General features: G+C 43.6%; 1 protein-coding gene across 2 annotated transcripts in view; it reads right to left on the reverse strand.

Annotated features, from left to right (window-relative positions):
- Positions 1-24,154, reverse strand: part of LOC137522803 (testicular acid phosphatase homolog) — an 88,378-nt gene that overhangs the window by 22,541 nt on the left and 41,683 nt on the right. For both annotated transcript variants that reach the window (XM_068242895.1, XM_068242894.1), the window contains exons 2-5: positions 16,629-16,724; positions 16,029-16,115; positions 10,572-10,724; positions 1,233-1,331 (exon numbers count right to left, since the gene is read on the reverse strand). In XM_068242895.1, coding sequence (XP_068098996.1) covers positions 1,233-1,331; positions 10,572-10,724; positions 16,029-16,115; positions 16,629-16,724 — 435 coding nt within the window. The remainder of the gene's footprint in view (positions 1-1,232; positions 1,332-10,571; positions 10,725-16,028; positions 16,116-16,628; positions 16,725-24,154) is intronic.

Here is a 24,154-nt window from a genome sequence, read left to right on the forward strand (position 1 = left end):
AAAACCTGTAGTAAAGAAAAGTGCCTCTGGGGGGTGCTTACCTCGGGAAGGGGAAGCCTCTGGATCCTACTGAGGCTTTCCCCTTTCTCCTGTGCAGCACTGATGCAGCCCTGGCTCCCTCCGCTCCCTCCATCAGCAGCAGATGGCAATATTTACCTTTGGGATCCAGCGCAGGCGCAGTACCAGCTTCCCCCTTGGGCTCTGGCAGAAATAGCCAAGCTTGATCGGGTCCACTCTTCTGCGCAGGCGCCTTGGGCCTTTTTGTAGATAACACCCCTCCACCAAGGGTGGGCTCAAAACTAGTAAGAACACATGAAAAGAAGTGTTAATTATAGAGTAAAATACACTAGACACAAGTTTAAAAAGGGACATAGTGGTGAGCTTCCCTCTCCAAAGAGGAATCGATTTTGTAGAATTTCAGACAAAATTGGCTTTATTTGACTACCCAGCAGTGCAGCATGTTTCACAGGTAAAATAGGGAGTAACTGTGACACAGAGGCGCTTGGCTTGAACTACACTCATTCCAGTTATTCCCTATCGTGCCTGATGAAGCAAGGCATACCTGCGAAATGCGTTGCACTGTGGAGAAGTCAAATATAGCCAATTTTTGTCTGAAATTAGGCAAAATCGAATCCTCTTTGTGGAGGTAAGTCCACCACTACCTCCCTTTTTTAACTGTATTTAGTGTATTTTACTCTCTGACTGGCACCTCTGTTCAAGTGTTTCTTACTGATTGCCTATCACTGCAAATGATCTGTGCAGTGGCGTATCTACAAATCATGGAACACCCCAATAAAACTCTGATGGGGCCCCCGTTGTTCACACCCCTTTCCCTTGCCTACCCCTGTTGAGCATCACAGCATTGGGGACCATCTTGTGAGAGTCATAAAACTGTTCTGGACACCTGATCTGAAGGCTGGACTCCTTTATCAGAGGGAATGTAGTAGTAGTTTGGGCCCCCTTCAGTTCTTGGCCCCCCTGCAGGGGATGCTTCAATATAGTTACATCCCTGGATCTGAGTACATGCAGTGTCAAGTGCTTCAAGCTATCAGAACATTGCTGTACAAAGTCTTCTGACTGACACAGACTGCTTGTTGCCTGCATTAACCAATGTGATCCTTCCTGTGTGTTTTCCTTTCAGTCAATGAAAATGAAACAAAAGATCTGATTGGCCCGTATTGGTTATAGCAGGAAATACATTAGACAGAGAGTTCGTTCTGCCGGGTCCTCACCTTCCAGCCATCGATCTTGCTCTGATACTCTGGAAGCTGGGTGGTCTGCTTCATTAGCTCATAGAAATGAGGGCAGTCTTTAGAAGGAAATTTCAGAAGCTAAACCATGGATATGAAAAAGGAATAAAAAAATAAATAAAAAAACAAACTCATTTTGCAATTGTAAAGATGATGATGATGCTATTGTCACAAAAGCTTGCCATACATCTAGCAACGATGGGCAAATTCAACCAAGAGACAAATCTCTCTCTGATCGAATTTGATTAGAGAGAGATCTGTCCGATGTCCATACACCACAGGGGGAATCCCAATTGATTTCAGCATGAAATCTCTCAGGATCAGCCAAGTCCGTCGCAACCTGCTGCTGCCCCTCAGTGTATAAATGTGCCCCCCATGTGCGCATTTATACTTTACCTGTCCTGTGTCACCCACCGCACAGTGCCCATCCGTATTATAGCACGTCACACACGCGCCACACCGGTGGTGTGTATACCGCTAACGGAAGAGCGGGAGATCCTGAAGAAGGATGGGAACCGCGCAGTGGGCGACACAGGACAGGTAATGTATAATGCACACGCGGAGGACACACTTATAAATACGGGGGGCAGTGTTGGGGGTTTCGTTGCTGGTCCCAACAACTTGCAGCATGTCCGATCAATACATGTGACCCGAAAATGGTCGCATCATGGATTGGACATGCTCTTGGCGGCACAAAGTTTTTATCCAATTTCATCCAATAGTAATTATTGAATCAGATGGTCGATCGGCCGCCAAGTCGAGAGATGTATGGCTACCTTAATATCATAAATTCTAATTTTATTTTGTCAAGTGTAGTTATTTTTAGGTTAACCAAATATCAGAACCTCTATATGGCCTCTCACACGCTATTACAGTAAAGTCATTCAAACTGATTTCAGAATAAGTGATCACTCAGTGGTCCAATCACCTTCACTCTCACATCTGATGTGCTGATTGCAAGAAGGTAGAGGTCTTCATCTGCTCTGCATTCAAAGGGGAAGTTTTGAGAATATATGAAATATTACCAATAAAGAATGATTTATTCTGGAAGCTCCACCTGCTGACATAACTATTAAAGTTTACCCTTTCAGATTTTCCATTGTTAGTACTTGTGATTAGCAGACTACTACCATTACTCACATAATTCTTAATTGGATGCAGCCATTCCAGAGAAATTCCCTCTGGAAAAGCCAGTCATGTGACACAGGATTCCTCGCAGCTACAAGCATTCTGGATGTTCCTTAGCTGCAATCTCACTGCTAAGCAGAGGACCACTCCTCCCACCTGCTCCTCCTCCTGCTTACACAGTAACTTTTTGCTGCCAGCACTGCAGCTCAGCAGATTCTTATTATTTTAAGACTCTGATGTGGCTACAGTGCTTGACACAAACAGTTAATAAGTTTAAAGAGAAACTCCGACCAAGAATTGAACTTTATCCCAATCGGTAGCTGATACCCCCTTTTACATGAGAAATCTATTCCTTTTCACAAACAGACCATCAGGGGGTGCTGTATGGCTGTTATTGTGGTGAAACCCCTCCCACAAAGAAATTCTGAGTACGTACTCTTGACAGTTTCCTGTCTGTGAACCCTGTTGCATTGTTGCACTGCCAAAACAGCAAGCAGCAGCTACATTACTTGCCAGCAGTAAAAAATGTCACCATGTGATAAATGGCAGAATATAAATCAGGGATTCAAAATATTTTACAATGGGCAAACACGGACTAAATCATTTATACATAATTATTGTAAAAATGAAGCACTTTTTTTTATTACATTATTTTCACTGGAGTTCCTCTTTAAGGGCCCCTGCCAGTGGTCATGATACATGTCATAGGTCACAATGAGGGTAACATGGCAATGGTCACATAATTGCCTGTAAAATTGTATTTTATTCATGAATGAGAATTTGAGGTGATGGTCACAATCTACCTACTTCTTCTATATAAATATTGGAAGGTGTGATGAAGGGTAATCAGCTTTAGCGTCTTGCATATAAGTAAAATGCACACCGGTAAGTTTAAAGCTCAATTTCACTGACCTTTACCTCTGAATCCACTAAACAATGTATTTTGTATATGCAATGCATATACAATTTTATGAAAGGGACATTTTAGTTTTTACATCTTAAAATGTAGACTGTTTTCCTTCCTCAAGCTAGCCATACACTATACAACCGCACCACAGACCGTCACGACTCACGCAATAGACCTCGGCGTACTCGAAACTGGCAAAGAACATGCTCTCAAAACTTACTTTTTTCCGACAAGCTTACACTCTACCTTAGGCCAATTCACCTTTGACCACTGGCCAACTTGTACTCCTACTAGATCTCGTAAACACATTGCCTCTGAATATTGTATACCACCCCACCTCATGCCCCCCCCTCCATTCCTTTGGATTACAAGATCGCAAGGGCAGGACTCTCTCACCCTTTGGTGTCTTGGAATTTGTTACACATTTATTCCTATTGATTTTGTCACTGTCATTACCAATTCTGTATTTTTTACTGATTTTTATATTTTATACCAACTCCGTATTTCATATATTTGTGTACACCATTGTATAATTTTATACCCCATGTTTATACTTTGTACAGCGCCACGGCATATGTTGGCGCTTTACAAATCAATAATAATAATAATCACCTCGCCATTCCCAATCACATAATGTCGTCTGCGGGTCGATCACAGTGCCATGGTTAACCACAGTTTTTGCCCAATTAGACATTTCTATCAAATCGAATCAAATGTCTAATTGGCCACAAATACTGTATAGCGTATGGCCAGCTAGTATGACTACTAGTTGCAGCATTCCCTGCCAGAAGCCTCATGTTTAGCTTCCCTGCAGCTTACTGTTTAACAGAACTATCTTCATTCTGCATCTTCTCCCTTATCTGAGCTGTGCAAGGTCACTCAGCCTTGCTATGGTTGTGCCACAAGAGAACTTCTGGCCAGCGTCGGAATACAGACTCGTGTATATAAAAAGCACATGAAAGAAGAATGTGTTGCCATAGAAGTAAATCAGATCCGGATGTTATTTTGTACACTGCAAATTATTAAATGAAGAAGAATCTGATTGGATGCTTTGGAAAGCACATCAACACTTTTGTATATTTATTTATGAAGTGCAAATCCTTCTGAGACATTTAGAAAGAATCCAGTCCTTATCTCGTTATCACGGTGACACGTATTATGATGGTGACACACTATGAGTAATCAAATGCAATAAAACATCACAGCAGGGGCGTAACTAAAAATCACTGGGCCCCCCTGCAAATCTTTGGATTCCCTCCCCCCCCCCCCTGCAAACATGGTGTACAGACAATGCATACAGAAGTACAACAGACTAGTGTGCTCCCATTCTCAGCTTATTACACTCACTCTGTCCATCTCTGATGGAACGGAACTGGCTCTGCAGACTTCTCTGGCATCACTACAGTACAGAGCACTTGGGGAGGGCTAGAGTAGTTGGGGGATGAGCGCTGTACACAAGAGCCTGCTGCAAACTGAATAGGGACTGCCTACAAATCTTTGTCTGCAAAACTTTGTATGGTTCCTTATCAGTGGCTGAGCAGAGGCAGTCATTAGAACACTTGTGCAGACAACAGAAAGCTTTTTCTCTCTGTGTCCTTAGTTGTCAGTCTGTCAGGACAGGAAAAATAAACTTCTTCCCCCATGGGGCCCCCTGCTGCTTCTGGGCCCCCCTGCAGCTGCATCCCTTGCAGGGTCTATTGTTACGCCCCTGCATGGCAGTGTGTGAGACGAGTAAGGCCTCTTTCACACTGTTTTTACCGCAGGGTAATGCAACACCAATGAAAGGCTATGGGACCTTTCATACCAGGACAGTGTAATGCAATGTGACGGAAGTGATGTTTTTCACCGCTGGCAGGACGCGAGGGAAACAGTGCGTGGGGGGCCAGCTTGCACGGCGACGTGCTGCGGACTGGAAGTCATGTAGGTCTATGGTGACGCAGAAATTGTGGTTGCCGCACGTAATCGTGTCGCGCATATGCGGAAGCGTATTTTGTCAATACACTTCTGCACAATTTGTCTTTTCGGCCACAGGAAGTGAGCATTAGAAAGCCTTACTTCTTGATTGGCCCGATGCCAGAACAGGCTGTTTTTGACGTGGCGGTGCAATGGGACACTCGCGTTGCTACACTATTGCTGGTTGGCAGTGTGAAACCGGCCTAAGGGTAAGTTCACACTATGCTCACTGCTGGATGTGAACACACTGCCCTTACAATTACACGGCCCTACACTACCCAAATGCACTTCTACAGTTGTTTCCAGACAACATATACAATAACAAGCACATCACCATGACGATTCTCATGCTATGAAGAAAAACGTGCGTGTTACAATGTGAAGAGCGCGCGTTACGTTCTGCCTGCACTGTAGAACAGGCGTTGCGCAACTCACATTGCATAAACAATACCAGTTACCTGGCTGAGCTTTTGGCTTGTATTTGAGTCACATACCTGCAACAAAGCATGCAGCCAGAGGAGCCAGACCAGAGTCAAAGCATCTGATCTGCATGCTCATTCTGGGCCACTGACTTACAGTATTAGGCAGAGCATCCTTACAGATGTCAGGCAACTGGTATTGTTTATTAGAGACTGAAGATAGCAGCCTCCATAGTCCTCTCACTTCAGGTTCCCTTCAAACACAACACACGGGGGATAATGCAGAACAGACGCATACAGACTCACTGACTGAATGAAGCCGTTCTCACATCCACTGCTGCAGTGTACCAAGAAAGATGGTAGGCCTATATTTTCCTCACTATTAACCCTCCTGGCAGTAGCCCCGACCTACACTCGGGGTAGCCGCCGCAGAGGATTTCTCTGTGCCAGGAGGGATTTTTTGAATAAAACCTGTTGTATCCTTTGTAGCTAGCATTCCCCTAGCTACCATTGTCCCTCAAGTCCCTCAGCTCTTTTTTAATCACCCCCGATAACCGCCGTTATACGTACCCCCCCCGGATCCCGCAATGGCGCAGCCTCTCCAATCAGTTCCAGGCTTCGCTATGGGGAGGATCGGGATTGCGCATGGCGCCATTACGTTATGACGTCAGACGTCATGTCTGATCGTCCCCATAGTGATGACTGAAGCTCATTGGGGAGGCTGCAGCTCTCGCGGGATCGCGGCTAGGTAACGTATAGCGGCGGCGATCGGGGTATCAGAAGGGTGCGGGGAGACTTGGGGGACAATGGTAGCTAGTCTATTGCTAGCCACAAAGGATACAACAACTTTATTCAAAAAATCCCTCCCGCGGACGCAGCCTCAGAAACTGCATACCGCCAGGGAGGTTAAAGTGGTCTGAGACTCTGCATTTCTTCTTCACTCTAAAAGATACCTTATAGCATTAAACCTACTAGCACAAACAGAAATTGTACCAGAAAAGTATTCAAACAGCACACAGCACAGCACTTTGTTTTGCAGTGGAAAGCCCCTTCAGATTATGATCCACATCCAGAGAGGAGATAACATTATCTTTTGTTTACGTTCCTCAGTTGTTACATTGTGTTTAACAATTGAAAACAAGCTCTTTTTGCTTCAAGCATGCACACAGTTCAGAAGGGCTCACTAGAAGATTTTAATATATTATGAAAATCAGCTTGAATAAAATGCATATGGCAGCTTTCAGAGCAGATAAACTATACTTTAGGAATTTGTAAACAGACAATATTACTTGTGCACAAAAGCAAATTTAATTATTAAGTAATTACATAATTGTATGGGTAATAACAAATTAAATGTTATGTTAGGGTTTCAGACCACTTTAAGTAAGAATAATTTTGTGATGATGGAAGAGGAGGAGGAAAGACTGAACACCCCCAAGCTGATTTATCAAGACAGGAGTGAGGTAAACGAAAGCAACTGCAGACCAGTTGCCCAGAGCAACCAAACAGAACCTTTAGAATGAACTGGGCATGTGCGAGCATGTTCTGTGCATGCTCAGTAGTGGGAAGCGCTTTGGCACCGAGACATTTTCCTCTGTGCATGAACACTTCTCTGTTCTGGGCATGGGCGGACCATACTCGTGGCCTCACGGCTTGAAGAAACCTCTATACCCATTAGGTCGAATAGGTATAGAGGGATCCAGCACTGGAACTGCAGGAAAGGGCCTGGGAAATCTCTGGACTACCCAGAAGCTTCCCAATACTGAGGTAAGTATCAAACTTTTTATGTTTTACATTAACTTTAGGATTGCTCTAAAACTGAATTCCATTCACCGATGTAAGTTAGAAAATATTTATATGTAAGGCATCATGACATTCTCTTTTAAAGAGGAGCTGTCAGCCATACTATCTCAGAAAAAAACAACATATAAGTAGATACATACTTGCTCTACCTACATAACAGATGTATTGCACGGTCCACATTTTGATTTTAGTGATTTTGTTACAGTAAAAAAAAAAGAGAAAATCCTTATTAGCATTTTCCACTTTAACTGTGGCTATTCTGAAACCAATCCTGATGTCATTTCCTCCCTTACTCTCCTCTGCCTCCACTATAGAAAGTGCATTATCTCAGCATGAGAAATATTGGCCAATAGAGAGAAAAAGAGGTGTGGGAGGGGAAAACAGGAGGGAAAGAGGCTTCAGCCAATCAGGCTGCATTAGTTAAGTCTGAGGGGAAAGTAGAGAAGTAAAAAAGGACAACCCAGCAGTTGGGCCGAACCTCCGATTTTAGGTTCGCGAACCCTGTTCGCGAACTTCCGCGAAAGGTTCGGTTCGCGAAAAAGTTCGCGAACCGCAATAGACTTCAATGGGGAGGCGAACTTTGAAAGTTTAAAAAAATTCTATCAACTGGAAAAATGATAGAAAACATGTTTCAAAAGCTCTAATATCTGGAGCCACACCTAATTGAGTGAAAGACACATCACTGCTGGAGGACCCACCCACCCACCCACCTCCTCCAAGCAAGGTCCTTTATACCATTTGCCTGCCTACACTAATTAGTTATGGGACAGCTGCTACACACTCTGCTAGGGAGATTTTAATTGGCCTCGCTCCTCCCCTTCTACCTCCTACCGGAGGGAGGAGGGTCTCTTCTGCCAGGGAATTATACTATTTTAAAAACCAGTATACATCATACCATAGCTGGGAATACATACATGAGTATACATCATACCATAGCTGGGGATACATACATGAGTATACATCATACCATAGCTGGGAATCAAACCCAGATCTCACTGTGTGGTGGGCATGTCACCCTAAGCACTGTACCACTACAGAAGTAAGTGAAGCTAGCCTAAAATTTAACATTTATGCTCAATGCAATAGAACCATTAGGTTGCTTAAAGGAGAACTGTAGTGAGAGGTATATGGAGGCTGCCATATTGATTTCCTTTTAAGCTATACCAGTTGCCTGGCAGCCCTGCTGATCTATTTGGCTGCAGTAGTGTGAATCACACCAGAAACAAGCATGCAGCTAATCTTGTCAGATCTTACAAAAATGTCAAACACCAGATCATACCATAGCTGGGAATCAAACCCAGATCTCACTGTGTGGTTGACACGTCACCCTAAGCACTGTACCACTACAGAAGTAAGTGAAGCTAGCCTAAAATTTAACATTTATGCTCAATGCAATAGAACCATTAGGTTGCTTAAAGGAGAACTGTAGTGAGAGGTATATGGAGGCTGCCATATTGATTTCCTTTTAAGCTATACCAGTTGCCTGGCAGCCCTGCTGATCTATTTGGCTGCAGTAGTGTGAATCACACCAGAAACAAGCATGCAGCTAATCTTGTCAGATCTTACAAAAATGTCAAACACCAGATCATACCATAGCTGGGAATCGAACCCAGATCTCACTGTGTGGTGGGCACGTCACCCTAAGCACTGTACCACTACAGAAGTAAGTGAAGCTAGCCTAAAATTTTACATTTATGCTCAATGCAATAGAACCATTAGGTTGCTTAAAGGAGAACTGTAGTGAAAGGTATATGGAGGCTACCATATTGATTTCCTTTTAAGCAATACCAGTTACCTGGCTATCCTGCAGATCCTCTGCCTCCAATACTTTTAGCCCTAGACCCTGAACAAGCATGCAGCAGATCTGGTGTTTGACATTTTTGTAAGATCTGACAAGATTAGCTGCATGCTTGTTTCTGGTGTGATTCACACTACAGTGGCTGGATAGTGTACTGGTTGAGGGCTCTGCCTTTGACATGGGAGACCAGGGTTTGAATCCTGGCTAGGTCAAGTACCTATTCAGTAAGGAGTTCAAGGCAAGACTCCCTAACACTACAGGGTGTCCTCTTGAGCGCGTCCCTGTGGCTTGCAGCTCTTGAGCGCTTTGAGTCCGACAGGAGAAAAGCACTATACAAATGTTTGGATTATTATTATTACTGCAGCCAAATAGATCAGCAGGGCTGCCAGGCAACTGGTATAGCTTAAAAGGAAATCAATATGGCAGCCTCCATATACCTCTCACTACAGTTCTCCTTTAAGCAACCTAATGGTTCTATTGCATTGAGCATAAATGTTAAATTTTAGGCTAGCTTCACTTACTTCTGTAGTGGTACAGTGCTTAGGGTGACATGCCCACCACACAGTGAGATCTGGGTTTGATTCCCAGCTATGGTATGATGTATACTCATGTATGTATCCCCAGCTATGGTATGATGTATACTCATGTATGTATTCCCAGCTATGGTATGATGTATACTGGTTTTTAAAATAGTATAATTCCCTGGCAGAAGAAACCCTTCTCCCTCTGGTAGAGGGTAGAAGGGGAGGCCAATTAAAATCTCCCTAGCAGAGTGTGTAGCAGCTGTCCCATAACTAATTAGTGTAGCCAGACAACTGAGTCAAATGGTATAAAGGACCTAGCTTGGAGGGTGGGTTCTCTAGCACTGAAAGCAGTGTGTTTGACAATAACATGTCTGCTGACAGTGAAATGGAGGCTAAAAATTTTGCTCAATACAGCATTATGGGGCGAATCGAACTTCCGCAAAAGTTCGCCTGATGCAGGCGAACGCGAACCCCCAAAGTTCGCCTGGAACTGTTCGCCGGCGAACCGTTCGGCCCATCTCTACCCAGCATGCTCTGCAACCTCCTTTGTGCGGCAGATGTACCAAATAAGAGTCAGGTAAACTGGGGAATGATCATTTATCAACAAGAAAAGTAATAGTGATTTTAACTTTTGGATTGCCTGGTTAGCATCCTTATTACTTGTTTACCAGATAAAAATAAAAAATAGATTTTTTATTTTATGCCCGACAGTTACACTTTAAGATGCCCTCTGTTGTATTGTATAAGGAAAATAGAGTTGTCATACTATAAAGTGGAGCAATCTCTCACCCTGTCTTGGTATACTGGCACAGTATGCACAGGGATCGGCTGCCAGGGGAGGTCTGGATGCCACATCTGGGTTTGGTTGAGAGGGTACAGGCCCGCCAAGTTTGCCTGGGCACTCATCAACGTCCGGTCATAATCTGTACTCCTTACATAGATCTGTATGAGCAAAAGAAAAGAACAAAAAATATTGCAAACTTACAACAATGCATGTTGTGTCTGTGAAGGTTGTCAGTCATCCAGACCATGTCGTGGACCTTTTCAGTAAATTGGATGTTAGAGTTTATAAAAGCTTAACATCTCAAGAAAATCTATTTAAAGAAAACCTGAAGATAGTTTAAAAAAAAAAAAGAATTTCACTTACCTGGGGCTTCTACCAGCCCCCTGCAGCCGCCCTCTGCGAGCGCCATCCTGGAATGATCCTCCTGTCCCTCTCCGCGGCTTTCCTTTTTAGCGACTACTGTGCCTGTGCAGCCCTGAACACACACGTCCTCACTCATGTCGCCGTCCTGCGCATGCGGTGTCCCGCTGGCAGCCTCTGAAGATCACCCGCCCCCGATGAGTCGGCGTCTTTTGCGTATGCGCGCCCATGTCACCAGAAGCATACTGCGTCTTCTATGCAGTAGTACGGGGATCAGTGATCTTCAGAAGCTGCCAGCGGGACAACGGAGAAGACCGAGGTTTGGGGGTTCTCACAATGTATTGCTTCAGGCGTCAAAAAGTTTAGAACCGGCCGTGAGTGTTGTTGTTTGTTCCCAGCAATATGCAGGGCCGGATTTAGGCCAAGGCCACCTAGACCATGGCCTAGGGCACCACAGGAGCAAGGGCACCAAAGCAGCAGGCTAAACTGGTGCAGCATTTTTTGCAAGCTTGAAAATGCTGCAATGCAGGGAGATCAGGCTAGCGCCTGACCACGGTGCTCTGCTGCTAGCTGCCTGTGCAGCAGCCATCTTGCTCTCTGTGCACGTTTGCATTGTGGCCGGCGGCTATGGACTTGTGCAGCATTGGAGACGGAAAAGAAGAGGAAGCTTCTGCTCTGGAGACAAGCGGAGAAATGAGTGACACTGACGGCTGCTGCAGTGTGAAGGTGAGCTGGCTACCTATACTGAAAGTGTGTGTGTGTGTGTGTGTGGGGGGGGGGGGGGGGGGCAGGAGGGATTAAGGGAGTCATCTGTCTACCTATACTGGAGGGAAAGGGGGAGGGGTCATCTGGCTACCTATACTAGAGGGAATGGGGGAGGGGTCATATGGCTACTTATACTAGAGGGGAGGGGTCATCTCGCTTCCTATACTGAAAGGGGGCGGCTGGTGACAGTGGCCTTGGGTGGTAAAGAGTATAAATCCATCCCTGGCAATATGTGAAGCATAGTGCAGGGAACAGGAAAGTGTGACACTGCGGTATGAGGAGCAAACTATGACAGAGAAATTAGGTACACATGGGAGTCCCATAAATATGATTGGCAGCTACTCATTCCAACAACTGTCTTTTTACATTTGTTTTAGATGTTTTCTTTTTATCACCAGTCCATAACTTGCCCTCATCTTTTCTGTGGGTATGTTTGGACTCTGTGACCCATGAATGTTATGCACAAACAAAGGTTGTCTCTATGGTCTGGTCGTGCACGTTGGCAATGAACTGCTGTTTCCCTGGTGCTACACGTTGGCAGTTTGATGAAACTGCAGTACAGCAACGTACTTGTGTGACTCAACTGCAGTGCAGTCACATCTGCTCTGAGTGTGTTAAAGGTCAACAAGTGTGCACTGATCCAACACCAGACCAAACTCTGTGCACTCATGTGTGTCACTAATGACTCATTGGTCAGCTCAGTTGTGCAGATAGGACTTCCTCACGACTGTAAAAGCTATGTTTGAAAAATAATTAATAGTCAGTTTGTACTTTTGCTGAGAAATACAAAAAAAATCCTCTAGTTTAAGAGAACCCGAGGTGTGTTTGAAGAATGTTATCTACATACAGAGGCTGGATCTGCCTATACAGCCCAGCCTCTGTTGGTATTCCAAACCCCCCTAATGTCCCCCTGCACTCTGCAATCAGACATTATTATTATTATTATTATTTATTTATAAAGCGCCAACATATTCCGTGGCGCTGTACAATGTAAGAAAACAAACAAGGGATACATAATGATACAGACAATGATATTCATCAAATATAAACACTGATACAAGATACAGCACTGCTGATTACAATTTGATTTAACATGATGACTAAAATGTATAAATGTATAACAGTGTGCAAGCAATTAAATTAATAACAGTCCATGACACAAAAGGGTGAGAGCCCTGCCCTTGCGAGTTTACAATCTAAAGGAATGGGGTGGAAACAAGAGGTGGGGGAAGTATACAGTATATGTACAGGCAGTGCGTAATTAGGTTATTTAGTGGGTGCATGGCCTAAGCTAGAGAATACGCTTGTCGGAAAAGGTGGGTTTTGAGGGAGCGTTTAAAGGTTTCAAAGGTGGGAGAGTGGCGGATGTGTTGTGGAAGGGCATTCCAGAGGAGGGGTGAGGCACGTGAGAAGTCTTGTGCACGTGAATGTGAGGAGGTAATTGTAGAAGAGGATAGAAGAAGCTCATGTGCAGATCTGAGATTGCGGTTGGGTTGGTATCTGGAGACTAGTGAGGAGATGTACAGGGGAGAGAGATTGTGGAGAGCTTTGTAGGTTAGGGTTAAGAGTTTGAACTGAATCCTTTCATTAATTGGTAGCCAGTGAAGAGCTTGACAGAGAGGGTCAGCAGAGGAAAAGCGAGAGGAGAGATGAATGAGTCGAGCAGCAGAGTTCAGTACAGAATTGAGCGGTGTTAGTCGGTTAGTTGGAAGTCCACCAAGCAATATATTGCAATAGTCCAATCGAGATATAATAAGAGCATGTACTAGCATTTTGGTTGTGTCATGGGAGAGAAAAGGTTGGATACGTGCTATGTTTTTCAGTTGGAAATGGCAGGAGCTGGTTAGGGAGTTAATGTGAGGAGTAAATGAGAGAGAAGAATCAAATATTACCCCCAAGCACCGTGCTTTGGGAACTGATGTTATAGACGTGTTGTTAACATTTATTGTAATATCAGGCAAAGGGGTGGACAGGGATGGTGGAAAGACTATTAGTTCAGTTTTATTCATATTAAGTTTTAAGAAGCGAGAGGACATGAAAGAGGAAATAGCGGACAGGCAGTCGGGAACCCATGTGAGGAGGGAGTTAAGGTCTGGGGCCGAGAGGTACAGTTGTGTATCGTCTGCATATAGGTGGTATTGGAAACCAAATGAGCTGATTAAGTTACCAAGACCGTGCATGTAGATGGAGAAGAGGAGGGGACCGAGGACAGAGCCTTGAGGTACCCCCACAGACAGAGGATGTGAAGAGGAGGCCTGATCTGAATAAGAAACAGTGAAAGACCTTCCAGAGAGGTAGAAAGATATCCAGGAGAGAGAGAGGTCCTTTATTCCTATAGATGAAAGGATCTGTAGGAGTAGAGTGTGGTCGACAGTGTCGAATGCTGATGACAGATCTAGAAGGATGAGTATGGAATAATAGCCTTTGGATTTAGCTGTGAGGAGATCATTAGCTACTTTGGTGAGGGCTGTTTCTGTGGAGTGGTTTGGCCGGAAGCCAGATTGGAACTGATCAAGCAAGGAATTTGCAGATAAATACTGACTTAGTTCAGCATGAATGTGGCGTTCAAGTAATTTAGATGCAAATGGAAGAAGTGACACTGGGCGGTAGTTAGCAAGTTCGGTGGGGTCTAGAGATGGTTTTTTAAGTAGTGGTGTTACAACAGCCCTCTTGAGTGAGGATGGAAAAATTCCGGTGGAGAGGGATAGGTTAAACAGCGATGTTAGGGCAGGGATGATGGATTTGGATAGCTGTGGAATGAGATGTGATGGGATAGGATCCAAAGAACAGGTGGTTAGATGGGATTTGGAGATAAGGGAAGAGAGCGAATGTTCGGAGAGTAGAGAGAAACTGGAAAGAGAGCAGTCAACAAGAGGAGTGGAGATGGAGTTAGATGTCTGCGTGGAAAACACACTACGGATTTTTGCAATTTTATCTGTAAAGTATGTTGCAAATTCTTCAGCTGATAAGCATGAAGAAGGAGGAGGAGGGGGTGGTCGGAGAAGGGAGTTGAAAGTACTGAACAGGCGCTTTGGATTGTGCAAGTGAGAGGATATGAGGGAGGAGAAGTATGATTGTTTTGCAAAAGAGAGAGCGGTTTTAAACTTGTTCAACTCTTTTTTGTAAGTAATGAAATCCTCATTAGTATTAGTTTTTCTCCAACAGCGTTCAGCTACTCTAGAGCACCCCTTTAACTGATCACAGTGCTGTGTTTACATCTGTAGTGTCAGTTTTGCGCCCCCCTCCCCCCCCCTGGCTGTGATTTTTGAGGGATTGCAGAGTGCAGGGGGACCTTAGGGGGGTTTGGGATAGCGACAGAGGCTGGGCTGTATAGGCAGATCCAGCCTCTGTATGCAGATAACATTCTTCAAAACCACCTCGGGTTCTCTTTAAGTTTAAGGATTGCAAGGGGTAATAGGAAATATTGACCTCCCTGGTAATATGATTACTTCCTGATTTTAGGGTCTAAAAGTGGTGCCATTTTTTCTCCCTTTTAGACCCTAAAACCAGGGAAAAAAAATCACACTGCAGAGAGATCTGCAGTAGCCCAGCACATTACTCACCTCTGCTGGATCTAGTACTGCAGTTTTCTCTCTGTCCACAGGTGGCGCTGTCAGATTTAGGGTAAATGTGATATGAAAAGTAGAAAACAATATTTCAGCGGGATTCCATCTTTTCTGTTTCTTTGTGATGCCAAAAGTGACATCACTTCTGCTTTTTTTTTTTTTTACACCCAGTGTTTTCCCTCCCTAATGACACAGCTTATTGTCCTTCCCACAGTAAACATCACCTAGTCAACAGGCTTGCATCGCCATGTAAACACTTCAAAGGGTGGGGCTGGGGGGTTTAATTTCCTTTTGGTCACAGTGTCCTTATCTTATCTGAAATAGGAAGCTTTCTGTTATTTGCATTCTGAGATAAACTTGTTACTGTAGCGAAAACAAAAATAAAAACTTTCCACAATACTGTTTTTGCACAGCACAGTTGCTGTAGTTAGGCACTCAGACCAGTTAAAAATAAATAAAAAAAACTGAGAGACACATAGGGACCTATTTTAGAAAAAAAAAAGCAGTTTGCATATATTTTTGGAGCACTATTTCTGGCATTTTTTTGTTTTTGGATGTTACAACCCCTTTTTAAAAGCAGGCCTGGGACAATATTGCCAGCATGTCTCACCTCGTACAAAAGCTTTTCTTTCTTTAGTTGTATACAGCATTTGACAATGATAATCTAATATTAGGTAATGTAAATGCTGCAAACATCTATAGTCTACTGCTGTGTCTCAGCACAGAAGAAAACATTTTACTCTAAGATTCTACTCATAGTGGGCCATTTACCTCCTCCTTCTTGTACGCTGGGCTCAGGAAGTTTCCATATCTTTTCCTCAGATATCTTCCTAGGTCATAATGCTGCCTCATGCCTTCCTGGTGACAATACAGGAAATATTTCATCATTCCAAGATCACATGTATATTAATCCATAGGTGTACCACTGTTTCTGATAGGTTCACTGCCTCATCCACTAACCCCTATGTCTCCTCCCCTAATGTCTCCAACCCACTACCCTCTGTACTGAAATCTCACAAGGGCACGGACCTCCTCCTAGATATTGCAAGATAATGTGCAGTTATAAAGTATAGCAATATATTCACAAGTGCGGGTTGCTACCAGAGACAACCACTGATATGGGCTTGTGGGGGAGTACTGTCCGCACTCGGCCTTTGGAATGGATGTGCCATTTGCCGGCTCCCGATCACGTGACCCACATGAGGTTCAGGGATCAAGGGGGCCCATGCTATCTTTTTGCAGGGGGGGGCCATATTAAGTCTAGTTACGCCCCTTATCTGATTGTTTGCACTTTGGGAAACTGCTTCTTTATTTGGACTGGTCTTGATAATTCACCTCCGTCAAATACTTGGACCACATATACGTATGTACCTTGGTCAGCTGCTGCAGTCCATTTTCCCAGACTCCCTCCTTGTATGGGTCATTTGGGTAAGTGTCGATTGGTGAGCGATCTCCATGACGATATACCTGATATGAAAAATAATTGAACTTGCAAAGCTGAAAGCCATAGGATAGTGATTTGCTGTTAAAGGCAAACTCAATCACAAAAGTGAACATAGCAACCTAGTCTTTTGTTTATAATAAATGTGTATACCTTGGCTTGCAAAAGTATTCGGTCCCCTTGAAGTTTTCCACATTTTGTCACATTACTGCCACAAACATGAATCAATTTTATTGGAATTCCATGTGAAAGACCAATACAAAGTGGTGTACAAGTGAGAAGTGGAACAAAAATCATACATGATTCCAATCATTTTTTTTACAAATCAATCACTGCTAAGTGGTGTGTGCGTAATTATTCAGCCCCCTTTGGTCTGAGTGCAGTCAGTTGCCCATAGACATTGCCTGATGAGTGCTAATGACTAAATAGAGTGCACCTGTGTGTAATCTAATGTCAGTACAAATACAGCTGCTCTGTACTGGCCTCAGAGGTTGTCTAAGAGAATATTGGGAGCAACAACACCATGAAGTCCAAAGAGCACACCAGACAGGTCAGGGATAAAGTTATTGAGAAATTTAAAGCAGGCTTAGGCTACAAAAAGATTTCCAAAGCCTTGAACATCCCACGGAGCACTGTTCAAGCGATCATTCAGAAATGGAAGGAGTATGGCACAACTGTAAACCTACCAAGACAAGGCCATCCACCTAAACTCACATGCCGAACAAGGAGAGCGCTGATCAGTAATGCAGTCAAGAGGCCCATGGTGACTCTGGACAAGCTGCAGAGATCTACAGCTCAGGTGGGGGAATCTGTCCATAGGACAACTATTAGTCATGCACTGCACAAAGTTGGCCTTTATGGAACAATGGCAAGAAGAAAGCCATTGTTAACAGAAAAGCATAAGAAGTCCGTTTGCAGTTTGCCACAAGCCATGTGGGGGACACAGCAAACATGTGGAAGAAGGTGCTCTGGTCAGATGAGACCAACATGGAACTTTTTGGCCAAAATGCAAAACGCTATGTGTGGCAAAAAACTAACACTGCACATCACTCAGAACGCACCATCTTCACTGTCAAATATGGTGGTGGCAGCATCATGCTCTGGGGGCGCTTCTTTTCAGCAAGGACAGGGAAGCTGGTCAGAGTTAATAGGAAGATGGATAGAGCCAAATACAGGGCAATCTTGGAAGAAATCCTCTTGGAGTCTGCAAAAGACTTGAGACTGGGGCGGAGGTTCACCTTCCAGCAGGACATTGATCTCTAAACATAAAGCCAGGGCAACAATGGAATGGTTTAAAACAAAACATATCTATGTGTTAGAATGGCCCAGTCAAAGTCCAGATCTAAATCCAATCGAGAATCTGTGGCAAGATCTGAAAACTGCTGTTCACAAACGCTGTCCATCTAATCTGACTGAGCTGGAGCTCTTTTGCAAACAAGAATGGGCAAATATTTCAGTCTCTAGATGTGCAAAGCTGGTAGAGACATAGCCTAAAAGACTGGCAGCTGTAATTGCAGCAAAAGGTGGTTCTACAAAGTGTTGACTCAGGGGGCTGAATAATTACGCACACACCACTTTACAGTTATTGATTAGTAAAAAATGTTTGGAATCATGTATGATTTTCGTTCCACTTCTCACGTGTACACCACTTTGTATTGGTCTTTCACGTGGAATTCCAATAAAATTGATTCATGTTTGTGGCAGTAATGTGACAAAATGTGGAAAACTTCAAGGGGGCCGAATACTTTTGCAAGCCACTGTATCTATATATACACAGTTCTCTAGAACTCAGGGCTGGTTCACATGGACGCTTGGTGGGCATTTACCGCTGGCACCCAGGAAATGTGGTTAAATGCTCCTATTCAAGAGAATGGGAGCGTTTTTATCTGGCTTTTACAGGCACTTGCGCAAATGTGGAGTTCCAATCCCGTTTTCTCCTGTCATTCCAGGCAACCCTGTATGCAACATGAGGTGTCCAGAGTAGATAATCACTGTGTCTTCGCGTTCCCCTGCGGGGAGGGAAAATCGTAATGGGCCACCGCCGAAAGCCCAAACAAGATGCCGCCGAATGAGTCGCCGCTGGAAGCTGGGCAGAAGCCCGTGTGAACCGGCCCTTAGTTAAAGGACCTCTGTCACAAAAATCTTAACATTTTAAATACATGTAAACATATACAAATAAGAGGTACATTTCTTCCGTAGTAAAATGAGCTATAACAGTATATCACGTGATAACTGTGGCGCCCCAAGCGAAAGAGATAAGAGGAAAAATATTGCAGCTGTGTGAGGATAAATCCTTCTATCCAAGTAGGAATTGTAGTGCAGTAGCCACAGCACAGGTATATTCTGCTTAATACTTCTTACTGGTGTGTATCTTTCCACTTGCCACCGCCTGTATATGCACTCACGGTGCAACGAGATAAGACAGGGATGCTTTCAGTGGGTTTAAAACAATTCTCATTTATATCTGGAAAAAAGGCTTACCAAAGGGCGCAGGTTACACTTACTTCATGAGGGTCCTAATCCACTTAGGACCCCCTTTTGGCGTATTTCGCTTCCCACCTAATGTGGTACTAGGAAGCAGGAGATTTGGGCGCATGAGACAAGTGGACAAAAAGGGCGCCCCATTCACTCCCATTATAAATATCGTTTAATGGGCGCCGAACAGGGAAAAAAAGGCGCTGGAGATTATTAACGTTTTAACAAACGGCGCCCGGAGATTTTTAAGGATTTATAACTATGTTTGTGATGATTTAACTTTACAAAATGAGCCTGTGACGAATAACGTTTATAAAGATACTAAATCACTATTCCTAAAACATTATTATCCACCCCAAAAAATTATTTACATTTTTTATTTACATTTTTTATTTATTAATGTCTGTAAAACATTATTATCCATAGAGGGTCTTAGGTTTAGGCACCACCAGGGGGGTCTTAGGTTTAGGCACCAACTGGGGGGTCTTAGGTTTAGGTACCAACAGGGGGGTCTTAGGTTTAGGCACCACCAGGGGGGTCTTAGGTTTAGGCACCAACACGGGGGTCTTAGGTTTAGGCACCAACTAGGGGGTCTTAGGTTTAGGCACCAACAGGGGGGTCTTAGGTTTAGGCACCAACTGTGGGGTCTTAGGTTTAGGCACCAACAGGGGGGTCTTAGGTTTAGGCACCAACAGGGGGTCTAGGGGTTAGGGATAGGTACAGGGAGGGTCTTTAACAAACGTAAATATAAGTTTCAGTTTACAAACAGGGAAGATTAACGTTTTAAGAATTGCCCATCTCATACACATTATTTAGTGATTTATAAATTCTTAAAACACTATTTGTAAACGAAATTCTACACAATATTTCTATAAACTATAATACTGTTTATCGTTTACACCACGCGCCCTTTTTTTCCGACGCCCTTTTTTGATGTACGCGTGGTACTAAGTGTCCTCTATAAGCGACCCTTGTTTGTGCTGCCCGCTCTTGTCCCTTGAAAAATAAAATGAGCTATAAGTTACTTTTCTCCTATGTTGCTGTCACTTACAGTAAGTAATATAAATCTGACATTACCGACAGGTTTTGGACTAGCCCATCCTCTCATGGGGGGGGGGGGTTCTCAGGGTTTTCTTTATTTTTAAATGCACTTAGTGAATAGCATTGCTCAGTCCAGCTGCCAAAAAATGTAAGGTGAGCAGGGAGGCTGGCCAGCCTCTTTGTATAAATCCTTTTCAGGGAGTGTCTTTGTAAAGAATAATGGCCATGCTGAGAATCCCCTATGGAGAGATAGACTAGCCTAAAACTTGTCGGTTATGTCAGATTTCTACTACTTACTCAGTGGCGTAGCTAAGGAGCTGTGGGCCCCGATGCAAGCTTTACAATGGGGCCCCCCAGGCACTCTATACATAACAATTGATACGGCGCACCAAAACCTGCCAATGGCAACTACAGTGTCAGAGGTGCAAGAAGGGGATGGAGAAGAGCTTGTTAATGTTTACCACTACTCAATGTATATATAGAAGTGATTATTATGAGCACAGGACCAATAGAGAGCTAATACTGTAGTTGAGGGAGGGCCCTTCGGGGCCCCTCTGGCCCAAGGGCCCCGATGCGGTCGCTACCGCTGCACCCCCTATTGCTACGCCCCTGTACTTACTGTAAGTGACAGCAACATAGGAGAAAAGTAATTTCTGTCTCATTTTACTCTGGAAGAAATTAACTTCTTATATGTATGTGTTTTAAATTTTAAGATTTTTGCAAACGTTTTTCCTTAAAGTGAACCTCCGGACTAAAAATTGACTCAGCAGCACTGAAAAGGCTTTGTGTTTCTTTAACAATTTCACAGCATTAAAACTTTGTTTCTCTTATACAAGCCTCATTTTTAGCTGCACACAAGAAAACTGCCCGGGCTTTTTTCCCCTGATGCTGTGCAAATGCATGATGGGATTTCTGATTTTGTTGTTCTCGTTCTGCTGTTTTGGTGCAATTTTTTTTTTTTTACATTTTGAGTTTGACATTTGAAGCCTAGCGTGTGCAGCTGGGAGGGGTAATCAGAACACAGGATAGTTGGAACTGTGTCTCCTGCTCCTTGTCACCTCCTTTTAACCAAAAAGATGGCTGCCCCCATGACAAAGATGGCAGCCCTCATGAATCACAAACATTTGCCTGTTCTTTTAAAACAGGGAGGGTAAGAGATTATATTACCTATCTATTCTAATTAACATAACTAATGTAACTTGATGACAGTATGTTTGTTTAGGCTGAAGTTCCCCTTTAAGGCTACTTACACACCAAGACGTTGCGTTTTAGGGGACGTTATGGTCGCATAACGTGCCCCTAACGCAACGCATGGTGGTGCGGGAGAGGACGGTAGAGTGAGCCACGTTAGGCGGCTCTATCCGCATAAGGTCTCCCAGGGTGGCGCTGATTGGCCGACGGGACCACGTGATGCGGAGCAAGACACTCCGCATCACGTGGTCCCACCGGCCAATCAGCGGCCGCCAGTGCAGTGAATTAAGTAGCCATGTGCGCGGCTACTGTAGCGGCATCTCCCCGCCTCCTCTCCGCCCCCCACTGAGCATGTGCAAACAGTCTAACGCGGTTAAAGCCGCTAGAACGCACAGCATGCTGCACTTTCACTACAACGTGCAGCGTTACATGTAACGCAACGTGGGCAGTGTGAACAGCCCACTTGTGTTACATTGCTGTGCGTTGGGGGAGCGTTACAGGCTGCACTAACGTGCGCCTGTAACGTCCCTGTGTGGAAGCAGCCTTAAGGAGTTATCGGGCAAAATTTAAAAAATTAGCTTTACTCATCTGGGGCTTTCTCCAGTCCTTTGCAGCCGACTGTCACACCGACCGCTCCGCTCTCCGCCGAGGTCGGCCTCGGCGGCAGATAGCGGATCGCTCGGTGTGGGACAGTCAGCTGCAAAGGGCTGGAGAAAGCCCCAGGTGAGTAAAGCTCATTTTTTAAATTTTGCCTGATAACTCCGTTAAGCAAAAGTCTCACACAACCAGAAAACAAATTATGGTCTTTGAGGATGCATAAATCTACGTTTACACTTCTTTATACAGTAATCAACCTCTGTTACATTAAGTCTGTTCTTTGCCTTAATTTTTTTTACTTACTGTATTTCAACATGAATACAGAGTTTATGGTTAGTATACAGTGTGGGGCATAGTACTGTTTTTTAGCTAGGCCTATTTTTAAAATTGACTCTCAGGCAAATAGAAACTGGGGGTTTTACTATATATATATATATATATATATATATATATATATATATATATATATATATATATATATATATATATGTATATATACTCAACCCCCCAAAAATTTGAGTATTAAGCCTTTCTCAATTGCAAATATAGGATTAATATCCACCACTTTGGGCCTGATTCACAAAAGGGTGCCAACCTAGTTAGCACTCCTAAAAGCTTTGGACGTGCAAACTAGGGTGCTAACTAGTTTGCACATCTAAAGCTGGTATTGATTGCGTGCAAAAGTTAGCGCACAAAATTTTGTGTGCGCAAAGTTTAGCGCTGCGCAGTGCGCGCGAAACCCATCGCATAGGTGTGCCCGAAACATCGCATCAGTGCGCCCACAGTTTCGGGTGCACCTATGCGACGTTTTGGTTGCAGCGAGTGCGACTTTTGCACGCACCAACTTAACAAAAGTTTGCGTGCGCAAACTTTTTTACGTAAATATTAGTGTGCGCAAAGACACATTGCGCACGCTAAGGGGCTTTTCACTGGCGTGCTAACCCTTAGCACCCTTTTGTGAATCAAGCCCTTTGTGTTGGTCGAGCCTAAGGGTAAGTACACTGCCACATTGCTGATCAAATTTCAGTAACGAGGTTCAGGCAGGGACATCAGACACTGGATAGACAACAGTGATGTGCTGTGCAGCAGTGTGTTGTCACAATGCAATGTGGCATGCATTTTTTGCTGCAACATAGAGCAACACAGGTGCTATGTGTTTGAGTATAATGCATGGCAAGCCCCCCTTACAGAATAACACTTGACTGAGTACAGAGTCATATGCATATATTAAATAAGGGCACCAGGAAAAAAAGGCGCAGGGTTAAGACGAAATTTTAAAATACTGTCTATAACAATATTTTTTATCGTTTCTTCACCTTTATCTGAGATAGAATAATGATAGAATAGTAATGTTAAAATAATGGTAGTAAAATTGGTGCCAGGTGAAGCCAAAAACGCAAAATAATGTCTATAACAATAAAAAAAGAAAACATATTTACAGTCGTAATCAGCTATTACAAACATTGGTAAATATTACTGATATTTTACTACTACTACTAAACCTGACCCTACTCTCACACAGAATCCTCCCTTTACCAATGCCTAACCCTAAGACCCCCCTGGTAGTGCCTAATTCCAAAATCTCCCTTCCTGGTGCCTAACCCTAAAAGCTCCTTTCTCCACTGCAAATAACGTGAATACAAAAGCAAAACGATTCTAAGATAATACATTTCAAAAAGATAATTATGAAATTATTATTCTCAAAACGAATTTCAAAATAATTAAAAAAAAAAAATTAAAACAGTAATTTACAAAATGACAATGGTAAAAACGAATTTCAAAATAATATTTTCAAAACACTAATTCTTCAAAAAAATATTTCGTTTGGACGGGCCCAGCGCCTGCTATTTATCAGACACCCAAATTTCTTCTTTGGTGCCCAATAGCTGATATTTTGCATTAGTGCCTATGAGGTGTACAAATAGTCCATTATCCACAAATTTCCTGATTCCGCATCAGATCACCTGATGATCAGTATACTGGATCAGAGATTTAGCAAATATTACAGGCACAACAGCCAGGGATGAAGCTTTCATTAAAAAAAATTAATACTCAGCAATGATGGATTTTATTCAGAGTTTCCTTTAAAACGCATACACATCACACGTTCCTTGTAGTTTTCAGCCAGTATTGTCTCTGTAATCTCGGTCAC

The sequence above is a fragment of the Hyperolius riggenbachi genome, chromosome 6 (genome assembly GCF_040937935.1).
Source record: "Hyperolius riggenbachi isolate aHypRig1 chromosome 6, aHypRig1.pri, whole genome shotgun sequence".
NCBI lineage: Eukaryota > Metazoa > Chordata > Amphibia > Anura > Hyperoliidae > Hyperolius > Hyperolius riggenbachi.